This window comes from Ambystoma mexicanum, chromosome 5p (assembly GCF_040938575.1).
Source record: "Ambystoma mexicanum isolate Mex_15411 chromosome 5p, UKY_AmexF1_1, whole genome shotgun sequence".
NCBI classification, from domain to species: Eukaryota; Metazoa; Chordata; class Amphibia; order Caudata; family Ambystomatidae; genus Ambystoma; species Ambystoma mexicanum.
The window spans coordinates 59,682,050-59,699,057 of NC_090930.1; the positions used below are offsets into that span (position 1 = coordinate 59,682,050).

Genomic DNA, 17,008 nt, shown 5'->3' on the forward strand with positions numbered 1-17,008 from the left:
ATAACCGCACACTCGCAAAACACCCGAAGGAATGATTGCGTGACATAGGCAAAAACTCTAAACAAACCCAAACGAAGGAATATGTGAAATAGCCATTTACTCCCAACCAGCACACCCGAACCGAGAAATGCATGAAATAGCCACACACTCCCAACACACCCAAAACAAGAAATGCATAAAATAGCCACACACTCCCAAAACACCCAAACCAAGGAATGCATGAAATAGCCACAGACTACCACCATACCCAAACCAAGGAATGCATGAATTAGCACACACTCCGAACACACCCGAACCAAGGAATGTGTGAAATAGCCACACACTTCCAACACACCCAAACCAAAAAATGCTTGAAATAGGCACACACTCCCAACACACCCAAACCAAGGAATGCGTGAAATAGCAACACACTCCCAAAACAGCCAAACCAAGGAATGCGTGAAACAGCCACACACTCCTAACACACCCGAACCAAGGAATGCATGAAATAGCCACACACTCCCATCACACCCAAACCAAGGAATGCGTGAAATAGCCACACACTCCCAAAACAGCTGAACCAAGGAATGCATGAAATAGCCACACACTTCCCACACATCCGATATCAAGGAATGCGTGAAATAGCCACACACTCCCAACACACCCAAACCAAGGAATGTGTGAAATAGCCACAAACTCCCAAAACATCCAAACCAAGGATAGCGTGAAATAGCCACACACTCCCAAAAAACCTGAAGCAAGGAATGTGGGGAAATAGCCACACACTTCCACCACACCGAAACAAGGAATGAGTGAACTAGACACACAACGGAACTAAGGAATGCATGAAATAGCCAAACACTCACAACTCACTCGAACCAAGGAATCCGTGAAACAGCCAAACACACCCAACACACCCAAGCCAAGAACTAGGTGAAATAGCCACACACTCTCAACCCACCAGAACTAAGAATGCTTGAAACAGCCACACACTCCCAAATCACCCGAACCAAGAAATGCATGAAATAGCCACACACTCCCAACACACACCGACCAAGGAATGTGTGACATAACCACACACTCCCAAATCACCTGAACTGTGGAATGCGTGAAATAGCCACACACTTCCCACACACCCGATATCAAGGAATGTGTGAAATAGCCACACACTCTTAACACACCCAAACCAAGGAATGTGTGAAATAGCCATCCACTCCCAAAACACCCGAACCGAGGAATGCGTGAAATAGCCACACACTTCCCACACTCCCGATATCAAGGAATGTGTGAAATAGCCACACACTCTCAACACACCCAAACCAAGGAATGTGTGAAATAGCCATACACTCCCAAAACACCCGAACCGAGGAATGCGTGAAATAGCCACACACTCCAACACACCGGAAAAAAGGAATGCGTGAAATAGCCATTTATTCCCAAACAACACACCGGAAACAAGAAATGCATGAAATAGCCACATTCTCCCAACAGAGCCAAAACAAGGGCTGCATGAAATAGCCACAAGTCCCAACACACCGAACAAAGGAATGAGTGAATAGCCACACTGCCAACACACCCGAACCAAGGAATGCGTGAAATAGCAACACACTCCCAAAACAACCAAACCAAGGAATGCGTGAAACAGCCACACACTCCTAACACATCCGAACCAAGGAATGCATGAAATAGCCACACACTCCCAGCACACCCAAACCAAGGAATGTGTGAAATAGCCACACACTCCCAAAACAGCTGAACCAAGGAATGCTTGAAATAGCCACACACTCCCAACTCACCCAAACCAAGGAATGTGTGACATAGCCACACACTCCCAAATCACCCGAACCGTGGAATGCGTGAAATAGCCACACACTTCCCACACATCCGATATCAAGGAATGCGTGAAATAGCCACACACTCCCAACACACCCAAACCAAGGAATGCGTGAAATAGCCACACACTACCAAAACAGCCGAACCAACAAATGCTTGAAATAGTCACACACTCCCAACAAACCCAAAGCAAGGAATACGTGAAATAGCCACACACTCCCACCACACCCGAACCAAAGAATGCAAGAAAATACCCACACACTCTCACCACACCTAAACCAAGGAATGCGTGAAATAGCCACACACTCCCAACACACCCAAACCAAGGAATGTGTGAAATAGCCATTTACTCCCAACCAGCACACCCAAACCGAGAAATGCATGAAATAGACAGATACACCCAACACAGCCAAAACAAGAAATGCATGAAAAAGCCACATACTCCCAACACACACGAAACCAAGGAATGTGTAAAATAGCCACACACTTCCAACACACCCAACCCAAGGAATGTGTGAAATAGCCACACACTTCCAACCCACCAGAACCAAGGAATGTGCGAAAGAGCAACACGCTTCAAAAACACAAGAACCAAGGAATGCTTGGAATAGGCACAAACTCCCAACACACCCAAACCAAGGAATGCATGAAATAGCAACACACTCCCCCAAAAAACGAAATAAGGAGTGTGTGAAATAGCCACACACTCCCAACACACCCAAAACAAGAAATGTGTAAAATAACCACACACTCCCAAAACACCCGACCCAAAGAATGCTTGAAATAGGCACACACTCCCAACACACCCAAACCAAGGAATGCGTGAAATAGCAACACAATCCCAAAACAACCAAACCAAGGAATGCGTGAAACAGCCACACACTCCTAACACACCCGGACCAAGGAATGCATGGAATAGCCACAGACTCCCACCACACCCAAACCAAGGAATGCATGAAATAGCCACCCACTCCCAACACACCCGAACCAAGGAATGCAAGAAAATACCCACACACTCCCACCACACCTGAACCAAGGAATGCATGAAATAGCAACACACCCGAACTAAGGACCTCATGTAATAGCCACAAACACCCAACACACCCAAGCCAGGGACTATGTGAAATAGCCACACACTCCCAACTCACCAGAACTAATAGATGTGTGAAATAGTCACACACTCCCAACTCACCTGAACCAAGGAATGTGTGAAATAGCCACAGACTGCCAACACACCCAGACAAAGGAATCTGTGAAATAGCCACACACTCCCAAATCACCCGAACTACGGAATGCATGAAATAGCCACACACTCCCAACACACCCAGACAAATGAATCTGTGAAATATCCACACACTCCCAACTCACCCGAACTACGGAATGCATGAAATACCCACACACTCCCAACACATCTGAAACCAAGGAATGTGTGAAATCACCACACACTCCTAACTCACCCGAACCAAACAAGGTGTGAAATAGCCACACTCTCCCAACACACCCGAACCTTGAAATGCGTGAAATAGACACACACTCCCAAAACAACCGCACTGAGAAATGTGTGAAATTGCCACGCACTTTAACACACCGGAAACAAGGAATGTGTGAAATAGCCACACACTCTAAACACACCTGAGCCAAGGAATCTCTGAAAAAAGCCATTTATTCGTAACCAACACACCCAAACCAAGAAATGCATGAAATAGCGACATGCTCCCAACACAGCCAAAACAAAGACTGCATGAAGTAGCCAGACAGGCCCAACACACCCGAACATAGGAATGTGTGAAATAGCCACACACTCCCAACACACCTGAACCAAGGAATGCGTGATATAGCTGCACACTTCCAAAACACCTGAACCAAGGAATGCGTGAAATAGGCAAACTTCGAACACACCCGAACCAAGTAATCTGTGAAATAGCCATTTACTCCTAAACAACACACCGGAAACAAGAAATGCATGTAACAGCCACAGACTCCCAACACACAGAAACCAAGGAGTGTGTGAAATAGCCACACACTCCCAACACACCCTAACCAAGAAATTAGTGAAATAACCACACGCTCCCAACACACTCAAACCAAGCAATATGTGAAATAGACACGAACTCCCAAAACATCCAAACCAAGGATAGCGTGAAATAGCCACACACTCCCAACAAACCTGAAGCAAGGAATGTGTGAAATAGCCACACACTCCTAACACACTTGAACTAATGAATGCGTGAAATAGCCACCCACTTCCACCACACCGAACCAAGGAATGAGTGAAATAGCCACACACCCGAACTAAGGAATGCACGAAATAGCCAAACACTCCCAACTCACTTGAACCAAGGAATGCGTGAAACAGCCAAACACACCCCACACACCCAAGCCAAGAACTACGGAAAATAGCCACACACTGCCAACTAACCAGAACTAAGAATGCGTGAAACAGCCACACGCTCCCAACTCACCCGAACCAAGCAATGCATGAAATAGCCACACACTCCCAACACAACCCGATCATGGAATGTGTGACATGGCCACACACTCTCAACACACCCGAATCAAGAAATGCGTGAAATAGCCATACAGTCCCAAAACACCCGAACCGAGGAATGGGTGAAATAGTCAAACACTCCAAAACACCGGAAAAAAGGAATGCGTGAAATAGCCACACACTCCAAACACACCCAAACAAAGGAATCTGTGAAATAGCCATTTACTCCTAAACAACACACCGGAAACAAGAAATGCATGAAATAGCCACATTCTCCCAACACAGTCAAAACAAGGACTGCATGAAATAGCCACACAGTCCCAACATACCGAACCAAGGAATGTGTGAAATAGCCACACACTCCCAAAACACCCGAACCAATGAATGCGTGACATAGGCAAAAACTCTGAACACACCCAAACCAAGATATCTGTGAAATAGCCATTTACTCCCAATAAGCACACCCAAACCGGGAAATGCATGAAATAGACAGATACACCCAACACAGCCAAAACAAGAAATGCATGAAATAGAGACACACTCCCAACACACACGAAACCAAGGAAGCGTGAAATAGCCACACACTTCCAACACACCCAACCCAAGGAATGTGTGAAATAGCCACATACTCCCAACCCACCAGAACCAAGGAATGTGCGAAAGAGCAACATGCTTCCAAAAAACAAGAACCAAGGAATGCTTGGAATAGGCACAAACTCCCAACACACCCAAACCAAGGAATGCATGAAATAGCAACACACTCCGAAAATAAACCAAATAAGGAGTGTGTGAAATAACCACACACTCCCAACACACCCAAAACAAGAAATGCGTAAAATAACCACACACTCCCAAAAGATCCAAACCAAGGAAGGCATGAAATAGCCACACACTTCCAACACACCCAAACCAAAGAATGCTTGAAATAGGCACACACTCCCAACACACCCAAACCAAGGAATGCGTGAAATAGCTACATACTCCCAAAACAACCAAACCAAGGAATGCGTGAAACAGCCACACAAACCTAACACTCCCGAACCAAGGAATGCATGAAATAGCCACACACTCCCAGCACACCCAAACCAAGGAATGCGTGAAATAGCCACACACTCCCAAAACAGCTGAACCAAGGAATGCTTGAAATAGCCACACACTCCCAACTCACCCAAACCAAGGAATGTGTGACATAGCCACACACTCCCAAATCGCCCGAACCATGGAATGCGTGAAATAGCCACACACTTCCCACTCACCCGATATCAAGGAATGCTTGAAATAGCCACACACTCCCAACACACCCAAACCAAGGAATGCGTGAAATAGCCACACACTTCCAACACACCCAAACCAAGAAATGCGTGAAATAGCCATACACTCCCAAAACACCCGAACCGAGGAATGTGTGAAATAGCCACACACTCCAACACACCAGAAAAAAGGAATACACGAAATAGCCACACACTCCAAACACACCCGAATCAAGGAATCTGTGAAATAGCCATTTACTCCTAAACAACACACCGGAAACAAGAAATGCATGAAATAGCCACATTCTCCCAACAGAGCCAATACAAGGGCTACATGAAATAGCCACAGAGTCCCAACACACTGAACAAAGGAATGAGTGAATAGCCACACTCCCAACACACCCGAACCAAGGAATGCGTGAAATAGCCACACACTCCTAAAACACCTGAACTAATGAATGTGTGACATAGGCAAAAACTCCGAACACACCCAAACCAAGGAATCTGTGAAATAGCCATTTACTCCAACCAGGAAACCCGAACCGAGAAATGCATGAAATATACAGATACACCCAACACAGCCAATACAAGAAATGCATGAAATAGCCACACACCCAACCCAAGGAATGTGTGAAGTAGCCACACACTCCCAAACCACCAGAATCAAGGAATGTGCGAAAGAGCAACACGCTTCAAAAACACAAGAACCAAGGAATGCTTGGAATAGGCACAAACTCCCAACACACCCAAACCAAGGAATGCATGAAATAGCAGCACACTCCCAAAAAAACAAAATATGGAGTGTGTGAAATAGCCACCCACTCCCAACACACCCAAAATAAGAAATGCGTAAAATAACCACACACTCCCAAAACACCCAAACCAAGGTGCGCATGAAACAGCCACAGACTCCCACCACACCCGAACCAAGGAATGCATGATATAGCCACACTCCCAACACACCCGAACCACAGAATGCATGAAATAGCCACACACTTCCAACACACCCGAACCAAAGAATGCTTGAAATAGGCACACACTTCCAACACACCCAAACCAAGGAATGCGTGAAATAGCAACACACTCCCAAAACACCCAAACTAATGAATGTGTGACATAGGCAAAAACTACAAACACACCCAAACCAAGGAATACATGAAATAGCAACACATTCCCAAAATAAACGAAATAAGGAGTGTGTGAAATAGCCACACACTCCCAACACATCCAAAACAAGAAATACATAAAATAACCACACACTCCCAAAACACCCAAACCAAGGTGCGCATGAAATAGCCACAGACTCCACCGCACCCGAACCAAGGAATGCATGAAATAGCCACACACTCCCAACACACCAGAACCAAGGAGTGCATGAAATAGCCACACACTTCCAACACACCCGAACCAAAGAATGCTTGAAATAGGCACACACTCCCAACACACCCAAACCAAGGAATGCGGAAATAGCAACACACTCCCAAATCACCCGAACTAATGAATGCGTGACATAGGCAAAAACTCTGAACACACCCAAACCGAGGAATCTGTGAAATAGCCATTTATTCCCAACAAGGACACCCGAACCGAGAAATGCATGAAATAGACAGATACACCCAACACAGCCAATACAAGAAATGCATGAAATAGCCACACACGAAACCAAGGAATGCGTGAAATAGCCACAGACTTCCAACACACCCAACCAAAGTAATGTGTGAAATAGCCACAGACTCCCAACCCACCAGAATCAAGGAATGTGCGAAAGAGCAACACGCTTCAAAAACACAAGAACCTAGGAATGCTTGGAATAGGCACAAACTCCCACCACACCTGAACCAAGGAATGCATGAAATAGCCACACACTCCCAACACACCCGAACCAAGGAATGCGTGAAATAGCCACACACTTCCAACACACCCAAACCAAAGAATGCTTGAAATAGGCACACACTCCCAACACACCCAAACCAAGGAATGCGTGAAATAGCAACACACTCCCAAAACAACCAAACCAAGGAATGCGTGAAACAGCCACACACTCCAAACACACCAGAACCAAGGAATGCATGAAATAACCACACACTCTCAACTCACCCAAACAAAGGAATGCATGAAAAAGCCACACAATCCTAACACACCCCAAACAAGGAATGCATGAAATAGCCACACACTCCCAACACACCCAAACCAAGGAATGCGTGAAATAGCCACACACTACCAAAACAGCCGAACCAACGAATGCTTGAAATAGCCACACATCCCAACAAACCCGAAGCAAGGAATACGTGAAATAGCCACACACTCCCACCACACCCGAACCAAGGAATGGAAGAAAATACCCACACACTCCCACCACACCTGAACCAAGGAATGCGTGAAATAGCAACACATGCAGAACACACCCGAACCAAGGAATGTGTGAAATTGCCACACATCCGAACTAAGGATTGCATGAAATAGCCACACACTTCCAACTCATTCGAACCAAGGAATGCATGAAACAGCCACAAACACCCAACACACCCACACTCCCAACCAACCAGAATCAAGGAATGTGCGAAAGAGCAACACGTTTCAAAAACACAAGAACCAAGTAATGCTTGGAAAAGGCACAAACTCCCAACACACCCAAACCAAGGAATACATGAAATAGCAACACATTCACAAAATAAACAAAATAAGGAGTGTGTGAAATAGCGACACACTCCCAACTCACCAGAACTAATAGATGTGTGAAATAGTCACACACTCCCAACTCACCTGAACCAAGGAATGTGTGAAATAGCCACACACTGCCAAAACACCCAGACAAAGGAATCTGTTAAATAGCCACACACTCCCAACTCACCCGAACTATGGAATGCATGAAATAGCCACACACTCCCAGCATACCAGAACCAAGAAATGCATGAAATAGCCACACACTCCCAACACACCCAGACAAATTAATCTGTGAAATAGCCACACACACCCAACTCACCCGAACTACGGAATGCATGAAATACCCACACACTGTCAACACACCTTACACCAAGGAATGTGTGAAATTACCACACACTCCTAACTCACCCAAACTATGGAATGCATGAAATAGCCACACACTCCCAGCACACCCGAAACAAGAAATGCATGAAATAGCCACACAGTCCCAACACACCGAACCAATGAATATGTGACATAGGCAAAAACTCTGAACACACCCAAACCAAGGAATCCGTGAAATAGCCATTTACTCCCAGCCAACACACCCGAACTGAGAAATGCATGAAATAGACAGGTACACCCAACACAGCCAAAACAAGAAATGCATGAAATAGCCACACACTCCCAACATACAAGAAACCAAGGAATCCGTGAAATAGTCACACACTTCCAACACACCCAACCCAACGAATGTGTGAAATAACCACACACTCCCAACCCACCAGAACCAAGGAATGTGCGAAAGAGCAACAAGCTTCCAAAACACCCAAACCAAGGAATGCGTGAAATAGCAACACATGCAGAACACACCCGAACCAAGGAATGTGTGAAATTGCCACACATCCGAACTAAGGATTGCATGAAATAGCCACACACTTCCAACTCATTCGAACCAAGGAATGCATGAAACAGCCACAAACACCCAACACACCCACACTCCCAACCAACCAGAATCAAGGAATGTGCGAAAGAGCAACACGTTTCAAAAACACAAGAACCAAGGAATGCTTGGAAAAGGCACAAACTCCCAACACACCCAAACCAAGGAATACATGAAATAGCAACACATTCACAAAATAAACAAAATAAGGAGTGTGTGAAATAGCGACACACTCCCAACTCACCAGAACTAATAGATGTGTGAAATAGTCACACACTCCCAACTCACCTGAACCAAGGAATGTGTGAAATAGCCACACACTGCCAAAACACCCAGACAAAGGAATCTGTTAAATAGCCACACACTACCAACTCACCCGAACTATGGAATGCATGAAATAGCCACACACTCCCAGCATACCAGAACCAAGAAATGCATGAAATAGCCACACACTCCCAACACACCCAGACAAATTAATCTGTGAAATAGCCACACACACCCAACTCACCCGAACTACGGAATGCATGAAATACCCACACACTGCCAACACACCTTACACCAAGGAATGTGTGAAATTACCACACACTCCTAACTCACCCAAACTATGGAATGCATGAAATAGCCACACACTCCCAGCACACCCGAAACAAGAAATGCATGAAATAGCCACACAGTCCCAACACACCGAACCAATGAATATGTGACATAGGCAAAAACTCTGAACACACCCAAACCAAGGAATCCGTGAAATAGCCATTTACTCCCAGCCAACACACCCGAACTGAGAAATGCATTAAATAGACAGGTACACCCAACACAGCCAAAACAAGAAATGCATGAAATAGCCACACACTCCCAACATACAAGAAACCAAGGAATCCGTGAAATAGTCACACACTTCCAACACACCCAACCCAACGAATGTGTGAAATAACCACACACTCCCAACCCACCAGAACCAAGGAATGTGCGAAAGAGCAACAAGCTTCCAAAACACCCAAACCAAGGAATGCTTGGAATAGCAACACACTCCCAAAAAAACAAAATAAGGAGTGTGTGAAATAGCCACACACTCCCAACACACCCAAAACAAGAAATGCGTAAAATAACCACACACTCCCAAAACACCCAAATCAAGGAATGCATGAAATAGCCACAGACTTCCACCACACCCGAACCAAGGAATGGATGAAATAGCCACACACTCCCAACACACCCGAACCAAAGAATGCTTGAAATAGGCACACACTCTCAACACACCCAAACCAAGGAATGCATGAAATAGGAACACACTCCCAAAACAAGCAAACCAAGGAATGCGTGACACAGCCACACACTCCTAGCACACCCCAACCAAGGAATGCATGAAATAGCCACACACTCCCAACATACCCAAACCAAGGAATGCGTGAAATAGCCACATACTCCCAAAAAATCTGAACCAAGGAATGCTTGAAATAGCCACACACTCCCAACTCACCCAAACGAAGGAATGCATGAAACTGCCACACACTCCCAACACACCGAAACCAAGGAATGCGTGAGATAGCCACACACTCCCAAAACAGCCAAACCAACGAATGCTTGAAATAGCCACACACTCCCAACGAACCCGAAGCAAGGAATATGTGAAATAGCCACACACTCCCACCAAACCCGAACCAAGGAATGCAAGAAAATACCCACACACTCCCACCACACCTGAACCAAGAAATGTGTGAAATAGCAACACATGCAGAGCACACCCGAACCGAGGAATGTGTGAAATTGCCACACACCCGAACTAAGGATTGCATAAAATAGCCACAAACACCCACCACACCCAAGCCAAGGACTATGTGAAATAGCCACACACTCCCAACTCACCAGAACTAATAGATGCGTGAAATAGTCACACACTCCCAACTCACCTGAACCAAGGAATGTGTGAAATGGCCACACACTGCCAACATACCCAGACAAAGGAATCTGTGAAATAGCCACACACTCCCAACTCACCCGAACTGCGGAATGCATGAAATAGCCACACACTCCCAGAACACCAGAACCAAGAAATGCATGAAATAGCCACACACTCCCAACACAGCCAGACAAATGAATCTGTGAAATTGCCACACTCTCCCAACTCACCCGAACTACAGAATGCATGAAATAGCCACACACTCCCAACACACCTGAAACCAAGGAATGTGTGAAATCACCACACACTCCTAACTCACCCGAACCAAACAAGGTGTGAAATAGCCACACACTCCCAACACACCCGAACCAAGAAATGCGTGAAATAGCAACACACTCCCAAAACAACTGCACTGAGGAATGTGTGAAATAGCCACGCACTTCAACACACCGGAAACAAGGAATGCGTGAAATAGCCACACACTCTAAACACACTTGAACCAAGGAATCTGTGAAATAGCCATTTACTCCTAAACAACACACCGGAAACAAGAAATTCATGTAACAGCCACACACTCCCAACACAGCCAAAACAAAGACTGCATGAAATAGCCAAACAGTCCCAACACACCCGAACAAAGGAATGTGTGAAATAGCCACACACTCCCAACACACCTGAACCAAGGAATGCATGACATATCTGCACACTTCCAAAACACCCGAACCAAGGAATCTGTGAAATAGCCATTTACTCCTAAACAACACACCAGAAACAAGAAATGCATGTAACAGCCACACACTCCCAACACACTGAAACCAAGGAATGCGTGAAATAGCCACACACTCCCAACACACCTGAACCAAGAAATTAGTGAAATAGCCACACACTCCCAACACACTCAAACTACGGAATGCATGAAATAGCCACACACTCCCAGCACACCAGAACCAAGAAATGCATGAAATAGCCACACACTCCCAACACAGCCAGACAAATGAATCTGTGAAATCGCCACACTCTCCCAACTCACCCGAACTACGGAATGCATGAAATAGCCACACACTCCCAACACACCTGAAACCAAGAAATGTGTGAAATCACCACACACTCCCAACACACCTGAAACCAAGGAATGTGTGAAATCACCACACACTCCCAACACACCTGAACCAAGAAATTAGTGAAATAGCCACACACTCCCAACATACTCAAACCAAGCAATGTGTGAAATAGCCACAAACTCCCAAAACATCCAAACCAAGGATAGCGTGAAATAGCCACACACTCCCAACACACCTGAAGCAAGGAATGTGTGAAATAGCCACACACTCCTAACACACTTGAACTAATGAATGCGTGAAATAGCCACACACTTCCACCACACCGAACCAAGGAATGAGTGAAATAGCCACACACCCGAACTAAGGAATGCATGAAATAGCCACACACTCCCAACACAACCCGATCAAGGAATGAGTGACATGGCCACACACTCCCAAATCACCCAAACTGCGTAATGCATGAAATAGCCGCACACTTCCCACACACCCGATATCAAGAAATGCATGAAATAGCCACACACTCCCAACACACCCGAACCAAGAAATGCGTGAAATAGCCATACAGTCCCAAAACACCCGAACCGAGGAATGCGTGAAATAGTCAAACACTCCAACACACCGGAAAAAAGGAATGCGTGAAATAGCCACACAATCCAAACACACCGGAACCAAGGAATCTGTGAAATAGCCATTTACTCCTAAAGAACACACCGGAAACAAGAAATGCATGAAAGAGCCACATTCTCCCAACACAGCCAAAACAAGGACTGCATGAAATAGCCACACAGTCCCAACATACCGAACCAAGGAATGTGTGAAATAGCCACATACTCCCAAAACACCTGAACCAATGAATGCGTGACATAGGCAAAAACTCTGAACACACCCAAACCAAGGAATCTGTGAAATAGCAATTTACTCCCAACCAACACACCTGAACCGAGAAATGTATGAAATAGACATATACACCCAACACATCCAAAAAAAAGAAATGTATGAAATATTCACACACTGGCAACACACACGAAACCAACAAATATGTGAAAAAGCCATACACTTCAACACACCCAACCCAAGGAATGCATGAAATAGTCACACACACGCAACACACCCGAGCAGAGGAATGTGTGAAATAGCCACACACTCCCAACCGACAAGATCCAAGGAATTTGCGAAAGAGCAACACGCTTCCAAAACACCCGAACCAAGGAATGCTTGAAATAGGCACAAACTCCCAACACACCCAAACCAAGGAATGCACGAAATAGCAACACACTCCCAAAACACCTGAAATAAGGAATGCGTGAAGTAGCCACACCCTCCCAACACACCCAAAACAAGGAATGAGTAAAATAACCACACACTCCCAAAACACCTAAACAAAGGTATGCATGAAATAGCCACAGACTCGCAACACACCCGAACCAAGGAATGCATGAAATAGCCACACACTCCCAACACACCCGAACTAAGGAATGCATGAAATAGCCACACACCTCCAACACACCCAAACCAAAGAATGCTTGAAATAGGCACACACTCCCAACACACCCAAACCAAGAAATGTGTGAAATCGCAACACACTCCCAAAACACCCATAGCAAGGAATGTGTGAAATAGCCACATGCTCCCAACAAACCCGAACAAAGGATCGTGTGTAACAGTCAAACATTCACCACACCTGACCCAAGGCATGCGTGACACACTCCACACACCCACCAAGGATATGTGCAATAGTCAAACTCCAAGAACAGCCAAGGAATGCAGGAAAAAGCCACACCCTCCCAGCACAACTGACCCAAGAAATGCGTTCAACAGTTAGAAACTGCCAACATACCAGAACCAAGGAATGCATGCAGTAGGCAAATTCCCAGCACACATGGCCCAAGGAATGCGGGAAATAGCCACTGCCTCCCAGCACACCTGACCCAAGGAATGGGGGAAATAGCCACACACTCCCAACACACCCGAACCAAGGAATGCATGAAATAGCCACACACCTCCAACGCACCCAAACCAAAGAATGCTTGAAATAGGCACACACTCCCAACACACCCGAACCAAGAATCGTGTGTAACAGTCAAACATTCAGCACACCTGACCCAAGGCATGAGTGACACACTCAACACACCCACCAAGGAATATGTGCAAAAGTCAAACTCCAAGAACAGCCAAGGAATGCAGGAAAAAGCCACATCCTCCCAGCACAACTGACCCAAGAAATGCTTGCAACAGTTAGAACCTGCCAACATACCTGAACCAAGGAATGCATGCAGTGGGAAAATTCCCAGCACACATGGCCCAAGGAATGCAGGAAATAGCCACACACTCCACACACCCAAACTAAGGAAGGCGTGCAACAGTCAAACTCCCAGCACACCTGGTCCAAGGAATGCATGAAATAGCCACACCTTCCCAGCACACCTGACCCAAGGAATAGGGAAAAAGTCACACACTCCCAACACACCCGAAACAAGGAGTGTGTGTAATAGTCAAACCCTCAGTTAAGTTAAAACCCAGGTGCTCGTTCTAAATGTGACCTCAGCAACAACAGTGGCTTACCCAATCCAACAGTTAAAAAAAAGCCATGTCTTCTTAGGGCAGGGGCAACCTGTGTTCCAATGTGAACTAAGGGACATAGTGGAATATACAGGACAACTTGAAGTCAGCATCACGCAACTGGAGCTCCTGCACCTAACGGAGAGGCATCCTGCATCATTTCTTAAACAACATTCTAGTAATCGTCAGCCGCACCTTGGAGAACAGTAATAGACTATGGACCCGATTCATGGAATTTTTTGCACGGTTCAAAGTGACTTTGCACTGCCGACACAAACCCTGATTCATGGAACTGTGCAAAGTGAATTTTGCAGTGTGAAGTCAGTGCATAGTCATTTTTGCAGTACATTGCATTTAACCAAGTAAGGATAATTCCTGGGTGGCTGGCAGCATCGCTCAGCTGAGCCTACATCCTGCCTGCCACTAGGCCCTTGCGACCGGCAACAGCCCATAGTGCCCACAGCCTTGGCGTACCTCTGAGTCGCGTGTGAGGTTGTTGTTGGAATCTGTTGACAGGCACTCCACCGGATCACCGTTGCCCACTGTGATCTCGCCCCCTGGGTCCAGGATCTCCTTCACTCGGGGGGTGGAAAGAAGGCACAGCTGGTAATACTCTTGAATTTCTAGAAAGAAGCAAAGAAGAGGCTCTGGTTAACCTTGGGGTACAGGAGGGCCACCAGCAAACGCACTTGCTGATAGCCTGAGTATGTCTCCTGAGTAAAGCCCTGCCCTCCCATTGAGTGCAGGCGACGGATATCAACGGCGCGCTTTCCCATCACAAGAGCAGGTGTGCTCTAAATGTAAGACTTGATGCTGTTGTAGTCTTTCAGCTTTGGCGGTATAGTGTACCACACTAGAGGCAATATACACACATTGTTTTGTGATTATATTTTTAATGACAAATTAGCATACAAAACTCAAACCATATTTAACATGGAGGATAGCTCAGGGTCAACGCGCTCGCCTTGGAAGCAAGACGACAGGGAGCAGCACAGGTTTGATCCCCGGGTCGCGCTCAGAAGCGCGTTATAAATAACCTATCATATTTAAATACACGTGCTAGCATATTAATACTTGTACTTATGCATCCACCAATAGTTATTATTTATTTATTATTGTTTTCGCTGTTTTAAACAACTTTTCAATATTCAAATTCATAGTTTTTAACTTGAAAAAGCATACCAAATATTCAATTTACAATGTACAGACTCAATTCACAATGTAGAGACTCAGGCAGCCAAAATATAGTTCTTCACTTAACAACAAACTCATATATATGCATAATACTAGTTATTAAGATGAAGACAGACACTCCGACAGTAGGTAACAATCAAAAAATAAGAAGATGATTATTGCATACAACTAATTCATAAAACCTGAGTTTCTAGATCGCTAGCACAGTTTAGTTATCACAGTTTTTACTTGTCCGATCGGCCTAGATGCTGCTTGAGACTTTGTAACTTCCACTCATGAAGGATTACCCAAATCCAAAGCCATTAAAAATGTCGTCAGTGCTATCTGAGCCCAATAGTCATTAGAACACAATAAAAAAGACCAGCGCATATCATGGTCAACAGTTTCTATGAATGAAATCACTTTTGAGAAGTGCATTAATCTTTGAGCAGTTAATTGAGCGCAATCACAGAGCAAATGTTCTAAGGATTCGATGGTATTCGGATCTCTACAGAATCTGAGGTCTTAAGTTACGTCTTACCTGGACTTGATAAGTAGGCCATAAATCAAGTTGTGCTCTCAAGAACCCTGCTCTTAATATTACAGATGGGAATTTTACCAAATGAGTCTCAGGACTTTTTACTGCTTCAGGCCAGAACCGAAACTTACATGGCTGATGATACCTTTCACATTTGTCTATGGTAGTAACCCAGTCTAATTGGTACATGGTTTTTTTCGACTTTACTGGGTTAGTGATTAGCATGTGCATAGTTATATTTGCCTTTGCTCGATTTTCCAGACAAAAGTCAACCCATAGTTTTCCAAAGACCTTATCTGAAGACAGCATATAGTTGGCAATTGTCGATAACATATTTACTTTTTGATTTGCCATTACACATTTGCGGAATAACATACAACAACGCCAAGTATAAACTGCCTGCATAGAAATCAGGCCTAGCTCATAGCGCAGCCATGAGCCGGGAACACATTGAGGCAAGTTAAGTACTGCCCGCCAATATTTTGCTTCAAATCTATCCAAATTTAGGTTTTGACAATTCAGGAGTGTTTCCGCCCCGTATAAAGTTGAGGGGATTACTTTCATTGTCCAGAAGATTATTGCTGATTTTATAGTAAATTTCCCAAACTTGTGTAGTATAATTTTGGTCTGTGAGATGGCCG

At 45.2% G+C, this 17,008-nt stretch overlaps 1 protein-coding gene across 6 annotated transcripts in view; it reads right to left on the bottom strand.

Moving 5' to 3' along the window:
- DLG3 (discs large MAGUK scaffold protein 3) overlaps positions 1-17,008 on the bottom strand; it is a 2,111,742-nt gene that overhangs the window by 1,724,316 nt on the left and 370,418 nt on the right. For all 6 annotated transcript variants that reach the window (XM_069612439.1, XM_069612441.1, XM_069612436.1 and 3 more), the window contains exon 3: positions 15,131-15,279. In XM_069612439.1, coding sequence (XP_069468540.1) covers positions 15,131-15,279 — 149 coding nt within the window. The remainder of the gene's footprint in view (positions 1-15,130; positions 15,280-17,008) is intronic.